Consider the following 16,480-nt stretch of genomic DNA (forward strand, 5'->3'; position numbering starts at 1 on the left):
CTTTGCAAAGTAATTCATATGTGAAAAGCATTAAAGCTAATTTTATAGAGAGCAGACTACATCTTCTATCAATCAAAGCATATAGACTATAGAAAATTTTTTTTCAACAGATCTCTTCTTTGCCCTAAACTCATACTCACAGGAGAGAATAAAAAAGCATACAGATGGACCAGATAAGCAGAAATTATAACTATCTGGAGGATAAAAACTATCCAGAAACCAAAATGCCCAGCCAGTATTTAAGTGATTCCCTGCTTTAAAGGGCTCTTTGTGTGGACTATAACAAGGGTATTTGGATTTGGCTGCTTACCTTGAACAGTTCAGACTTTAACAAAGCAAATATGTATTTGTTAGTCTTCAAATATAACTCATCTGGGCTAATATGATGCACTGAAAGTAGTCTTTCCATTATTTATTTAGGTAATTTATTTAGAGTATCTTGACTGTGAACCTCAGTATACATTGAAGTGGGAATAATTTCTTTTACCTTTTAGCCAGCAGTTGACCCCAGGACCCTTTTTTCTCCCCTCATCATTTTATTATGAAAGTGAATTTAAAGCAAAGAGCCACCAACATGTATCTGAACAACAAAGCCTCTAAAGGCTTTGAGACATGGGAGGAAGAACCCAGTGTTCCAGACCACCTGTCCAACGTCCTGCTAACTGTACCATGTTGCCAGCTGGGACACCAGTTGTTTCCCAGAAGATACTGATCTTTCCTCTAAAATTGAACCACTCTGCAATATGAAAAAAAAATCATTCACCTAGAATATTAATAAAAATGTAATTTAACTGCATATTTAGTTCATGTGCTTTCTTACATTTAGCACAATCAATTTGCTCTGATTAGTTAAAGCATGTATTTAATCCCATAGAATGCTCTGGTCTTATCAACTAGGCCTCAGTTGCAAACTGCAATATATACACATACACATAAGTAGCACCTGGAGCACATCAACTTCTGAAAATTATTTAGGTTTCTGGTCATTTTTCTAGGAAAACAAATCTAAATTACCAAACATTAATATCCCACATATTATATAAGTCTGCCGTTTAAATAACCACACTCTTAGGGGAAAAAGGTGAATTTTCATAAAAGCAGAAGCTCTCCCATCTTGTTTATCAGGGAAGAAAGGACAGAAAGGTTCACTTGGCAGAGGCTCTCAGATTAGCTGGTTAGCCACTGTAGTCCAAAAATAAGAAGCCAGGCCTCTAACAACTAGGCAATATGAAGGAAAAGGGATACAGGAAAAAGGGGTCCTATACCACACCATCATCAGCTAAATTTCTCTGGAGTACAGCAGAAGTTTTAATCCAGAGTAATGCTTATACACAGATCTCACATCACCAGGGCTTCTAAATTTTTTTTCCTGTGAGACAGAACATAAATTTTATCTGACAGTGGACTAGGAAAAAAAGGATGTTTATTCTAACAATCAAGCTATGATTAAGTGCAAACTATGGTGTGAGATACTCTTGCACAAGCCAAGACAGACAACAGAATTCAGGAGAAAGAGCAAAAAAAGTGAATTTTCACCTTCCAAGGCATCAGTACAAGCCTGCCTAAAGACATTTATCTTAAATGTGCAAAACCACTTAAAGGGAATACCTATCAAGTTGAGTATTTACTGAAAAGCAAAGTTTCACACTTGCCAAGCAGATTATCTTCATTTATTATCCATAATTTGAGTAGTACTACCACTGTTGCACAAGCCTTTTCACATCAGGCCCACACCACAAGCCAGGAAACTTGTGTTCAAAGTAAGTCCTATGATGAAGTAAGGAATCTTCTCAAATTATTGTTATCTGCAAAGGAATTATTTTTTTCAGAAAAAGAAATCTGAAAAAAAGTTAAGATACTCTGCTGTCAGTTTACATTAAATAATGGTCATGGTAATTTCTGAAGTTAGGAAATCACCTTTTGGTGTGGGTTCCCTCCCCCCCGAGATGTATTCACACTGAAAGCTGACATTTCTAAACCTGTGGTCCCTTTTCATAATCTCAGAGATACAGCAAACAAGTCCAATTAAACCAAACATTAAATAATATATGATTCAAGGAAAAGATTTTATTTTAGGGCTAAGAAGTTGATAATAAATAAAGGAATATAATAATGTAATACCAGATGTTCTCATGCACTTAACACATACAGTAACGCTGGCTTACACTGCTGTCTGGACAAATTAAGAGGTATTTGGCAATATTATAAGTTTGAATAGTTTATAGAACAAGAAATTCTTTCAGCTGTTTTTACATTTCTTTTATACAAATTCAAATAAATATTAATACATCTATTTTTTTCTCAGAATTTCTCTTCACTTTTAACATGCCCAATAACTAAGCCACAGTAATATACAACTGCCAAGAAAGAGTATTTAGAATTATACTTATTCCTAAAAATGTATCATATTTATGTCACATTGTGCAAGCTCTTTAGGTAAAATTAGATTTTAGGAAAAACTGCAGAAAATTTAAACTCATTAAAACATATCCAGTGCAAAGGCCAGTCTAGTCCACATATTATGGTACTGTAATGTAAGCTAGTATAAATTAAATAATAAAACATGCCTATATGATTCTGAGAAAGCTGAATATGTTTTATGTTTTGAAGATCTGACATCTAATATGCAGATTCTGCAATATCAGAATTTTTCAAATCTTCATGAGATGGCAAATGGTAAGACTTTATAAGAAGGCTTTTTTTTTTTAGGATAACTCACATTAACAGTACTACAGTGGCCAAAAAAGACAAACTATTATAATAGAAATAAATCTGATTAAAAAATTAAATATTCCAATTAACACTGAAAAAGTGTTTGTAATCATTATTTACAATTCATCAATGATACCAGTGTATAACTCCACACAAAGTATACCACTTCCAAGCAAATACCAACTCCTGCATCCCCATTCGAGGATCCAATAGCAGTATGTTCTTTATGGGCAACATATCAGTTTAGGGAAGGAGATCGATCTGTGGTCCAGAGCAGTTCTATATATGGCCATTTGGTTTGCAAGCAGCGTTTCACAGGAGTGTCGTCGGTCTGTAGCATTGGTTCTTCAAATCCCATAACAACTGCTGTGCCTTCTACATACATGACCTGTCAAAATAAACCCCATTACGTCAGCCTGGTTAGAAACTCTAAGATAAGGTGACTCTTTTCATCACGGTGGGAAGAGAGTTGTTACAATACACATTTTTTCTTACTAAAAAAATCAAATCTCTGAAGTTTTACATATTTATTTTTTTTTTAATGAAACGGAAGTTTGAAATTGAAAACCCTTAATCTTTGAATGCTTCTGCCTACATTTTGGGGTATGAAACTGCTGGAGATTTCACAGGAGTAATTTTAAGGACTTAACTAAAGCTATTCCAAAGACTGAGTATATACATTTTCTCAAAGAGTCTTTTTTGCTTGAAGTAATTTTTTTCTTATATCTACTAATGCCTCACAATCTTTTACCCTCAATTCTACTTCAGGAACTAACATAGAAGCAGTCATGGTGTGTCACATATACCTCTCCTTTCATGAAAGCTGAAAATGAAATAGGTAATTTTTGTCCTCTCACTAAGTGGCTCCAAAAAATACTGATTTTTGATGCAAGTCTGGACTACTAAAATATTTCATAGAAAATTCCAAACATCTTAATTTACATGTAGGGTTACTTATAGAAGTTGCACTTTGTGTATATTACGCCTCCATTGTCCATTACAGTTCAGATCCCCTTCTGACAGATAAGTGCCCTTTTCAAAACACAGAGCTTAAGAGATGTGTTCTGGCCAAGTGATATGCTAGCTCAAGTATACTAGCTCAAACATCATCAAGGGTACAAAGCAGTTCCCAATTCCAAATGCATCACTTTGGAAGAAAATTATCAAAATAACAGCTTTGTAAAAAGTCTGTTTCAAGTTAGAGTATTTTGCCTGTAACTATATTCAGTTTTGCACAGCAACTGTTATTAGGGCTTAATTGTAAATCTTACCTTTTCATTGTAGTTAGATTGCTTCAGTCCATTGTAATGGTAAACAGTGAATGACTCTGAAACCCTGGAGTCCTAGTAGAAAGAAGACAGTTAATTTCATGGGACATATACATTGTGCCTTAAGTCTCCTCTCTTTACAACTAGATAGATGCGTTCAAGCAGGAAGACTCAAGGAAACTGTAAAATAGTACAGTTTCTTTTCAGTGGCAATGTTGAAAAGGTTGTTAATTTCACCTTTCTCATCAGAAATAAAAAGAACAGATGTCAGTAAACCAAAGGGTAATGCCCCCAAGGGCAACTTTGAACTTTAATTTCAGTACTGACCATGTAGAAGCTGTCCTGATTTTTCATGTCAGATACCTTATGCAGTAGTCATGTTCAGGTGTATTTATGACTGTTTCGATGAAGTTTTTTACTAATGACCAGATCCAATCTCTGGCCCTCCATTTGAGAGCAAAAAAGTAATTTACACCCATGCCTGCTTGAGTAAACTGATTTTGAAGACACCCATTCAGCAGAGTTCTAACAGCAAATGTACTGCAGTTGTTGACCTAATGCTTTAATCCTAAAAGGACTGAAAAGCTTTGGATTTAACTGCACCAGGAACCACAAACCAGGTGTAGTATAATCTCTTTTATGCCTACTGGACCAGGTTTCAAACAAAAGCTTATCCCTTTTTTAAGCACATGGAGGTAAAGGCTGGAATGAGAATAGATCTGCTCAGGTTTCAGTACATCCATCAGATTACAAAAAGCCCTCATTCATTTTTCTATTCTTGAATGATTCACAAACTATCAGTGTATGGGTCTCTCAAAGCTACTCATTATTCAGTGGTGGGAAGGTAGTAAAAGGAAGGTTAAGTGGTAACTCTGCTTACAGAAGTTGCTTCACAGAGGTAAGTAAAATTAAGTTTTGCTGGGAAGGAAAGAGGACACTCACTCTTTTCCCTGAGGAAGTTATGCTCACCCTGAGGGAAAAGAAATGCTGTTTTCCGCTTCCTGTCCCCTGGATATTAAGAATTTTGTGCAGTTATTGTTTCCCCCCAAAAAAGGCTACTGGGGAATCCAGGAATTCCCCTTTTCAGGTGACTGCCCTAAGCAGTAAAGAGTCAGGCTTGCTCTCTCAGGAATAGCTGAACAGCTTTGAATAAATTTCTTCTAAGCCAGCAGCTTTGAGAAGGAAAGCTAAGATACCTTCCTGCTTTTGAGGTGGAGTTTAGTACTTTCTAGGAGAGTAAGAATAAGGGTTTGAATATTCTCAACAAAGAAAGAATTGAATCTGGATCTCCCGAGCACTAGCTACATGGTCAAATATTGTATAAAGGGGAACACAACAATTCCAATTATAACTGGTATCTGCTATTTACTCACAGTATTTTAAAGAAAGATATTAATCTTCATTTCTGTAGAATTTCACTTTCAGAAAGAATTCTGAACAAGGTGTCAATATGGGTAAGGGCTACTGCTACCTGATCCACAGAGCACACAAGGACTGGATATTGTATCTATGCCCTCAGCATTCAGTAACGGAACTGGCAGGTTCCAGTCCGAAACACCTGATGGTTCAAACTGTACTCTTAAGGTAGTAACACTTTCCACATTTTATGCTGGAGCCAGCAAAGGTTTAGCAGCACAGGCAAAACTGGTGGGAAATCACATAAAGCAGGGAATTAGCACTTGACAGACAGACATTGACTTGGAGGTTCAACCACACAGCAGGTAAAGAGTTGCCCCACCAACTCTCTAGCTAGTAGACAGTTTAGGCACAATTATGGAGGATGTGCTTGGCTTTCTGAACTTCATTCTAAGCATCTGAGGCCTAAAATTAAGCAGTGGAGTCTTCCAGATTTGCAAGTGTAATGTAATTTTTAGAACAAAACTATATTTAATTGTACATATATTTCCACTTCTGGATAAACAAATGAAAGGAACAAGAAACAGCTGGCAAATATACAATGCAGATATAATTCTAAAAGTCCAGAGAAAATGAACACTAACTCCTTCTCTTTCCTCTGGATGATAAATAACCTCTTAATGATATACTCCGTCCCTACCATCTTTGGCAGCACAGTTCTAGTGTCTTTGAAATGACCAGACTGTTTCATAGTACAGAATGCTACACCCAAACAGTGCTGTACAACCTTCAACAAAAAGAGTCTTGCTGCAGGCATTAAAAAATATTAGTTTCACATTTCCTGGGTTGTAAAAATTAGGTCACATAGTTTCAATGACACGTTAGGCTACAAAAGCCTCCAAAGAAGTACTTCTCTCAGGAGTATTTGCATGGCCATGGAACAAGCCTCCATAAACCTGCATAGAGAGCTCTTATTCCAACCAGATCCCTCTTCTGGTTTACCACATATCTGTACAAAGACGCTCCTTGTGGCAGGACGGAGGCAGCGTAAGGGTAGGAAAATGTGATCCAGGGCAAACGGAGAAGAGGAATAATAGAATCACAGTATGCTGAGTTGGAAGGGACCCATCAGGATCATCGAGTCCAACTCCTGGCACTGTGCAGGACACCTCAAGAATCACATCATGTGCCTGAGAACATTGTCCTTCTTGAACTCTGTCAGGCTTGGTGCTGTAACCACTTCCCCAGTTCCTGAGCCTGTTCCACTGCTCACCCACCCTCTGGGACAGCAGTGCTAAGTTAACACATGTGTCTCAGTGGTGGTGCTGTCTCAATGAATATATGGAACACACAGAATTTGAAAATAATTTTCGATTACCCTGGCAGATACTGACTTCCACATATGCTAAACATAAGTCTATCATTACTTTTTGTTAAACTGTCACCAACTTCACACTATTAGAGACATACATAAAAATAGTTATAAATATGTTTGTAACCTTTTTCCATTTGCTAGCAACATCTGTAATATTGATTATTGCAAACACTGAGGTCATTTATTCTCAGAAAAAACAAACTCAGATGAACTTTCTGAGTAGGAAACCAGTTCAAGTCCATATGCAAAATGATTATGTATTTCTTGAAGATAAATTTAGAATTTGTCACTATAATGGAGTTTCCTTCCAGTGTAAAGCTGACAAAATCATGGCCATGTTATGTAAAACAGAAGTCTACCATTTGTTGTGTAATACAGAAGTTATTTGCTGGTCAGTTGTGTCAAAGGAATGGAATACTTATTAAAAATAACTCTTGTGATATTGATTAAAGTGTTTAATAAATCTCAAAGACAAATAGAATAGACAGTGCTCTTCAGCAACAAAACTATATTGATTACCTGCTCAGGGAAAAATTCTTGCAGAAAGGGACCCAGCAATATGATGCCCAGTCCTTCTGGGTCTAATTTGGTCTTCATGAGGTTTACACTAAGACAAAAACATTGAATATAAAAGTATGAGTAAGACACTTTTATTCTTGCATGACTAAGTTATGCTGTGCTACCACAGTACTTACTGCCAAGTATAGCAATACTATTCTATTTTTAATCGTAAGTGACAACTCTACCAGAATGGCATGCAAGTTGCCAAAACATGGTTATTTTTAAATAAAAGTAATCTGTTATTTTAAATTAAATAAGTGATAATTCTGAAGGACCGCCATATTTGGTAAAATAATTTGAAACCCATATAATCTAAAACCAGGTTTACAGCCCAAAAGGCATTTTGCTGTCTTGTAAGCATTCTTTAAAGATACAAAAACCAGTCATCTTTCAAAAACAGCTCTGTAACTGCCAAACAACCTGTTTTTAAACAGAGATTTGAAAAACTTCCAGGATTTTCTAAGAACACTGAAATAAATTCAAATTTACCAGATACATTTCATATTTACATCGCATACTTGATATCAAAGAAGCCAGAACCAACAAACAATGGAAATACTAACAATATTAATCCAAAAGCCTTACTACACAACTATGGCACAATTCCAGGTCCCTACAAATGAATACCAATTATAACTCTATATTTCTATTTAAGCAATATATTTCTACAGGCATGAGATCACATCTATTTGCATCTACCCGGCCTTTTGCCTAAGTTACAAGTTGTACCGTACACAAGAACGTCCTCACTGGGTCAAACCAACAGAGCGCCTTGCCCAGTGTCCTGTTTCTGACACTGCTCAGCAGTGGGTGCTTACGACAAGAGTACAACAGGGCAAACATACATCCTTAGTTTACCCTCCCCATTTCCAGCAGTCTGCTGCTCAAAGACATCTTCAGTGACAGGCAGTATCTAAAACACAAAGATACATATTTTTCTTTCCATGCTTGTGCCTAATTGGCTATGAATCCGCATATACTTCTGGCACTTATTAAACTCCACTCAGAAAATTCAAATTGAGCTGTAGATCATGGTTGTCTATCTTTTCCAGGTCAAACAGTCCTAACCTAGTTTTTCCTTGTACACTGTACGTCCTTGGCACTCTGTATGTTTAATAAGCCTTGTTGCCTTCCTGATACTCATCTACAATATTCTTTTTTTAAGATGGAGTGAAACTTCACGTATGTATATAATGGCATCATTCCTAGAAATCCTACTCCATATGTCTGTCTATCACAATCAGTTTAAACCTAAGATCTGTTTCCTGACCAGTAATATCTAGTTCACAGGCCAACAATGCATATGTAAAATCAAGACTGTTGTTCAGGGGATAAAACAATTTACATTTACTGTAGTGAGACTTCTCTGTTACTGTACCTTCTAGTAAGTTCTACTGCTCTCATATATATTTTTTTTTAACATCTTGAACACTTTTGTATCAGCAGCAAACTATCATACAAATCCCTACTGTCATATCCTCACTGGTGCCACAATAAACTTCACAGATGTAACACAAAGTCCTTTAAAATTCCTCTAATGATCTCCCTCCACTATGAAAAATTGTTATTTTTTTTCTTAGATTAATTCTTTATCTACAAAAAAAACTTACTTCCTATTCGATGTTTACACATGAAATATTTACATGTGAATTTTCCCCAGAGTGGTCTTCTAATCTTTTTCTAAGTGCTATTCTCCATTTGTCACTTCTTATTCTAATACTGTTTGGTACCAGCAGAGTTCACAGTGGTAGGTAACCTAAAATAGTTCAGCAATTTCATTCTGATGTTTCTTCAGGATTTTGGTTTTTTTTTTAGTGTTTTGACATTTCAGAATCTTAATTACTCTGACTACCCATAAAAAGGTTGAAGTGTGGAAACCTCTCTGTAATCTTCCCCAATGAGGATGCAAATGGCTCCCTAGCATCTTCCCCGGGGAATATGAAGAACTCACTACACTTGTCTAACTAATTTTGAATACTTTTACACACTGGGGATCATCTATCTGAACTACAGACTTCTTGCAAGTCTCCTGGTTCTGATTGACTCATTTGAATACTATTAGTTTTTATAACTTTATTATTTTATAACTTTGCAGATTAGTCTTCAGAAGATTTTTAACTCTGCTTTACTTTGTATTTTACATTTAACATTTCATAAATCCAGATTCTTCCCTATTTTTTCCATGTAGGCACTACATTTTCCTTTCAGAAGACACACTTAGCTACTCATAGATCCCTCTTTTACCACCTAGGTCTCTAACTGCCAAAAGGTGCCTTTTGCTGGGGGCTGCAGGCAGAAGGTATAATTTCTAAAGTCTTTTTGATTGCTGTGTGGAAGTATTTTATCCTTTAGACAACCACTTATGTGTCTTCATTTTCAAGTAACTTCCTCTCTTGGTCCTACCACAGCACTAGTAGTAAATGATTTGGCTTATTTTTGTTTCTCCCTCAATACAGGCAGAATACATTATGCAAATCTTAAAGTGGTTCTGTTAAGGTCCTTGGAAGAGGAATTTTAAAATCCATAAACTGAACGTGATATCCTATAAGCTGTTAATTTAATATCTTAAAAAAATTTACTACTCAAGTGAAACTGCAACAGAGGATTTGCAAGATACTGGACTTCAATCCTTCTATTCTTCATTCTCACTGCTCTCAAAGTACAAAATTTTGGATGTTTCAGTGGCTGTTTGAAACCTGCTCAAATTCTTCAAATGCTGTAAGAGTTGTAAAAACATTTGTGTTTGTAAACAGAACCATGGCAGTTCATTTTGAAAATGCACTTAAAATCATGTAATAAAATTAAAGCAAGCTATATACTCACTGATGAAATACAAGAACTGTTTAAAAATACAGAACCATTTTAAGTTTTTAAGTGTGGTCAGTGTACAAAATTCAATCAAGTAAGCAGGAGGGAAGATTTAATAAACTTTGACTGTGATATGTTTCAGCTGAAGCTTTTTCATTCAGCAAATCGTTGATGCTGTTCAGTGCTACTGGTATTGCAGCAGAGCTACAAACACGCGTGTTTGTGCCTCAGTCTCCTCAGGCACCTGAACCGAACAGGTTATGAATGTTGGGGTGATGATACCGATGGCCTTTGTACTCTTCTGGCTGGGAAGTGTGTGGGGACAAAAGCCTCCACTATTGGTCAAATACAGAGACAGGGTAAAATGTTTTAAACAAGCTAAACCTAGATTGATAGACGTACTGAAATCGGTGCCCTGAAGAGCATCAAATGATTTTTAGAAACAAAAAGGCAAAACGAGACAGCTGGATTCTCAGATTATTTACTAAAAGACTAGAAGATTTTACTAAAATCCCATGCAATGGCATTCAGTATTGAATAATCCACCCTGCTAATTCAGATCTACTCTACAGAGTTTTCCCCTCTATAGTTCTAAAACTCTAAGCAGGCCTGACCATATACATCCTGAGATTGTGAGAAGCTTAACACCTTGAATTAGACTATCAGAAATGTAAATAGTATACTTAGAGGCAAGGTCTTTAATTTTATTTTAAAACAAACAAAAAAAACCAACAAAAAAAACCAAAAAAAACCAAACAGAAAAGCCTGTATGGAATTTGAAATGTGTGATTTATACTTGTGTTCCGCATTAAATAGACAGGACATCTAGGACCAGAACAGAGCAGGTCCTCAAGACAGTAATATTAGGCAATATATTTATTTGAGAGGAGATGATTCAAGGCTGCATATTTCATGGTTTGATCATGGCTTTTCAATATAGCTATAGTCATATCAAGTATCAATATCCTGACTGAGTCTTCCTATGTCAATTTAAATTTGATGTACTATGCACAATAAAATAGGACAGGTCTATGCCACAAATAACCTAAAAGCCACACAGCCAAGTGGAAACAATGCTAAATGAGGAAAGAGGTTTTCTGAAGATTTATTGACACAGCTGAACAAAAAGGCCAAAAGAAAGCTTTTCAGACCTATTAAACGATGCCTTTTTTCTTTCCCTCCCTTTAAAAAAATATCTTCTGCAGATTTCACCACTTATTGTCATAATATGAATGCGAACCTTTTGTCTTGTACTTCCTTTTGGTTTAGTTTCATGGTATCACTTTATTTCAATTTTCACTTCTATCCTCCAGAGAACAGCTCAGTAAACTTCATTATACTTTAACATTTGAAAGGAGAGAAAATGGCATCAATCACATTTCAGATGGCTGTGTTAAGTAAACTTGCAGTCTCCACAGCCATTCTGCAGAACAACCGGTTTAGTCCCAACTAAACTAGGTCACCTGTTTACAAAAGGGCAGAAGCATCATTTGTAGCGGCAAAAAAGTTCAAGTATGTAACTCATCTTTCTGGGTTAAGCATTTAGTGGCAAAACATGGTAAGTTTTGACACCAAAAGATAGCTGTTGTCACTTAATGTTAGTCCTGTCTGTCCACATTAGATTCAAAATAAGTTACCTTTTTAATTTGAGAGTTTTAACTCTAATCCTAGGAATCAGTGTGTCATTTCTGGAAACAAATTACAATTATAAACACCACAAGGTCTTGAAGGGTGGTGGAAACAGAAGTGTAACTGAAACAGTTTCAGCTACAAACTCAGTAGACAGATCCAAAGGTAATATAATGCAAATCTGCCTCTGAATACCTTGATTGTTTGGCTCTCCTGTCACACAGTTTCACCCTCATTAACATACAGAAATATATTCATGACTATCTCCTCAATATATACTAATGCAATAGGTCTGAGGGGTTTTTGGCTTCTAGTTATCACTACCAAAGGTAGAGATATCTTAATTTTCATTCCTCCCATTTAATTTAAAGCTGACTTAAACACTTCAAAATAACATTCTGTTCCCAGAATGCAAGATAGGAAGAAAAAATCTGAATTACGAACAAAAAAACCCAACCTGAAATTATAATAAATATATGGTTAACTGAATCCAGAAAAAAGGCCTAAATTATAATTAATGTGGTTAATTGATATTTCTGTATATTTAAATTTTATTATACTTACTATTCAGGATCTGAAACAAGGTCCAGAGCCTTCATTACATCTTCTAGTAGAGTGTCTGGTATAAAACCATTATCTGAAGAAACAGCAAAGACTCTTGTGAGGAAAAGAAACAAAATGCTTTCCAGGAGTAAAAATTTCATTCAAAAATACAAATACTACATCTGTAAAATTTACAGCCAAACGGTGGGGTTCTAGAGGGAACACAGTTTTCAAACACTTCTCTCCCACTTTATTTGACCCAATAGAGTGCAATACAGAAACTGTGGGTTTATCATTCATACACTTAGAAGCTTAATACTTGCTAAGAATTCAATCTTGTATAGTAATCTTCACCTCCACTAAATACCTAGGGATAATAACTGTATATTTTTTCCCTTTTGATTAGATAAAATAGTACCTGAATGTGAGATATCCTCTGTTTTCCAAACCATGAGAAAATTCTCGGTGTATGTCATACACATTCAAGAACAAAATCTCATGAAGAATGAATCATATCAGATCAGTTGTGTTATAAAAGTGTAACGAAGGAGGAATCAAATTATATTTAACTTTATGCTAATTACAAAGAACATTACAAGGTTAAAAAATGTATGTTTAAGAACTCTAATTCCTATTGCACAACTTCCCTTACTTCAGAAGTCTCAGAGAATTTCTTCATGGTATCATGGAATAGTTTGGGCTGGAAGGGACCTTAAAGATCATTTAGTTCCAACTCCCTGCCATGGGCACCTTCCACTAGACCAGGGTGCTCAATGTCACTTATAGATTGACTACTGTATTGGACATTTCTTAAGTACTCAGCATTTCATTCCTTTCTTAATGAGTACATTTGTATTAAAAATCTTATTTCAGCAAGAAGTACAGCCCTTACCCTCAGGGTCATATGTCTGGAAAACCCTTCTAGCTTGTTCTGAAGGCGCTTCAGGAGCAACAAGAGCCATATCCTATGGAGGGGGGAAAGAAGAAAACCTTCAGAATATTCTTACTTCAGATACAGATTACTAAGTCATACTACAGCTGATTGGAACCTAAATTAATGAAAATTTAAATACAACAGGAAAAAAAATTAAGGTAATTTGGCAATTTTGCTGATAGTGACATAAAATGATCAAGAAATATGCTAAAAATTATGTCACAAACTTCTAGACAAATTTTATGCAAGTATTTTCAAGCAGATGTTGTAGCACAAAAGCTAATTGGAAACTACAATTCCAATCATCCCGTACTTGAGAGCCTCAAGTGAAAAAACATATGGAAGAAACCAATCTGGGAGGAATCCCTTCATCCTGGTAATCTCTCCTGTGAGAACAACTTGAAAATTCCTTGCTTTGCATACTGAAAATAGAAACACTAGATTTTTATAGTAATTCAGTATCATAATAATGTAATTTTAAAGATCCATAAATATTACTTATTTGGAACAAAACCACTATTTAATGAAAAGTTTTCCAGTGATTTTACAAATTAATAACTAGAACATCTACAGAAAACCAATACTTGTATCCAATACAGTGTATCTTCAAGTTTACATATGTGCTAAACTTCTTTAAAGTACTTTCAGATAAAAAGAAAGTTTCATGATGTCAGATGATGCATGAAGTTGTGCAGTTGTTGACCACGTACCCTGTCATAATGGGTAACACTTATGTGATTATATAAGCTACATACACAGACTGTAAAATTTCATAATATGTGATCCAGTCTTAAATAACTTAGAATACAAAACATACCAAGCAGGAGTAGATTTCACTATCACAGTGTATTAAAGTAAACTAATGCAAATAGTTCTCAGTTTACAATTGATGCCATAGCATATAGAGCTTATTAACAACAAAATTATCAGCAATTTTAATATTCAGGATTTAACTCTAAAGAAGGGATAATGGGAGGTTCTTATTAATGAATTAGCAGCTCATGGAGCCAATGTAACAAGAGAGAACTATTAAAATTTCCAGTGGCATGGAAGGATATAACCCAAAGTAACTTCCAACTGCACATACAATTTCAAATGTAAACTCCATATTTCTACTTTGGTTTAGGAATATGCAGATCTTTCCATACAATCCTAATGTAATACAAGAATAAAGACGATAACTTGGGTTGTCTACCCTCCCTGCAAATTATCTTGTTAATAAAGTATTTCTACAGTGTCATGTGATGCAAAATGGATTTTTTAAAGTAAATTTTCTGCAACTACCAACAATTTTTTTTGATAGTCCAACTGCAAATAGTGTATATTTCCATTGGCATTTTAATTTTCCAGGTCCTCCAGGTCCTTAGTTATTTCAGTTCACATACGTGTACACAGGAAAAACTTCACAGATGAAGTCACTGAATGCATTGCCCAATACTGAAAACTCTCTCTTTCAACTGAACTTTTAAATACGGTACAGTATCCAAGTTATTACATATTACCACTTTTTGTTCATTAAATGTGATTTACTGATGTTCTAAGCAAGTAGTTTCAGAAGGAAACTTAGAAAAGCTACCTGCCTTGGCAAGATGACCAAAAAAAGCCCACTCCTCTTATCCGCAAAATAATTCTAACTTTTCACTGAGACTGTTGTCTTACAAAAAGTTAAAAATGCAATATTTCAATTTTTTATATACAAATCCCAAACAACCTCTAACTTAGCATATCATTCATTCACACTATTCATAAACCTTTGAAAGTTCAATTAGTCCATATATTTGTATCCGGGGGAGAAAAAATACCATAGCTCCTTCATGTAATAAACGTGACAAACATCTAACAAAAACATAGTTCAGCTGCCCAAGCTGATATTTCACCATATATGCCAAAATATATTCCCCATCCCAGCCCTAAGAATTGTATTTTGATGTAACCCATGCATTGAAAGTTCCATATAAGGGTAACCCATGAACAGTTAATTACAATAATTATTTCCAATACTAAGTACAACATGTCCCAAAAATCATGTTTCACTCATTGGCTTTTGCGATACACAAACAAGTCATTTTATATTACTTTGAAAAGTTATTCTCATCAGTAGTACCAGTTATTTTAAGATCCCATGTTTACCCTTAGAGGCAAAAAATATTCTTCATAAGTTTTAGTGAAAACATACCAGAAGTTTTCATTCTACAAACCAAAAGCAGAACATAATGGCTAAGCCACACAGAAATCCTGGTTATGAATTTTTACAAAGATTGTACCCTGAAAGACTTGTATAATGAAATCAGCCCTCATACTCACTGCTTTACAGTTCTACACTACCACTGTTGAGTGAAACGTGGAAGAATTATATATTGCAGTACTTTCTTCTTAAAAATTTGCCTAGGGACAATACAGAAACACTTATTATTTATCAACTTTTTAACTTGCTATAATTTAATCAGATCTGGAGGACCGAAGTTTATTTATTCCAGTCTTGTATTACAGAGAAAACTGTGTATTTTTCAATGCTATAATCAGTGGCTTTAAAGGCATCAACTTTTCCAAAATGGTTTCCTAAGAAAACAAGGTTGATGGGATCTCTGTAACTGATTCCCATCTCTCCAGTTGACTTTTGAATCCACTGCCAATTTCAGTTTTACAGAGGAAATGGAGTCTCACAACTGGTTGTTGAAACTGGATGCCAGGCAGGACATCTCACTGTGGAGTTGGTTCAAAAAGAAATTTGATTTTATATATCAGTAAGGTTCCTTTGGAGATTATCTTTTGAAAGAGCAAAGACACTTAACACAATCCTACTGATGTACTAGGTAACTGTATCATTATAATTTGGATGCATAAGTCTTTCACACATGATCAGAATGCATTTCAAACTGGATAATGCTCTGAAATAAGAATGTGAAGCTTCAATTTCTCCTGTGGCTGTAATCTTTCATTTGAAATGAATCTCCACATCCTATGTCAGTATCCCGGAGGACACAGAGGTTTCTTCTTTTTAAAGGTGAGGGAATCCTGCTCCCAAGCCAGAATAGAGGAAATGCTCTTTACAGCCTGAGATAGAACAACCCACTTAACTGAGAATAGATTTGAATGCAGCTTTATGTGGAGGCAAGGAGCAGAAGTGCCATATGTATCACCACACATACAAATGAGGTTATGTGTCCTAAAGGTGTCAGATACCGTTTCACTTGTAGAGACTGGCTAAGAAGTAAATCAAAGAGTAAAATTTAACATAGGCTGGTATCAGTTCACAAGCGGGAAAAATATCATCACTACAGAAGTAAAAAGAGA

The 16,480-nt window shown here is 35.4% G+C and overlaps 1 protein-coding gene across 4 annotated transcripts in view; it reads right to left on the reverse strand.

The window, feature by feature from the left end:
* Positions 1 to 1,933: 1,933 nt before the first annotated feature.
* The window catches only part of MINDY3 (MINDY lysine 48 deubiquitinase 3), a 52,668-nt gene continuing 38,121 nt past the window's right edge, over positions 1,934 to 16,480 (reverse strand). For all 4 annotated transcript variants that reach the window (XM_032694866.1, XM_032694874.1, XM_032694891.1 and 1 more), the window contains exons 11-15: positions 13,145 to 13,217; positions 12,274 to 12,346; positions 7,231 to 7,318; positions 3,984 to 4,055; positions 1,934 to 3,100 (exon numbers count right to left, since the gene is read on the reverse strand). In XM_032694866.1, the coding sequence (XP_032550757.1) occupies positions 2,951 to 3,100; positions 3,984 to 4,055; positions 7,231 to 7,318; positions 12,274 to 12,346; positions 13,145 to 13,217 (456 nt within the window). In that variant the 3' untranslated portion in view covers positions 1,934 to 2,950. The remainder of the gene's footprint in view (positions 3,101 to 3,983; positions 4,056 to 7,230; positions 7,319 to 12,273; positions 12,347 to 13,144; positions 13,218 to 16,480) is intronic.

The sequence above is a fragment of the Chiroxiphia lanceolata genome, chromosome 1 (genome assembly GCF_009829145.1).
Source record: "Chiroxiphia lanceolata isolate bChiLan1 chromosome 1, bChiLan1.pri, whole genome shotgun sequence".
Taxonomy (NCBI): domain Eukaryota; kingdom Metazoa; phylum Chordata; class Aves; order Passeriformes; family Pipridae; genus Chiroxiphia; species Chiroxiphia lanceolata.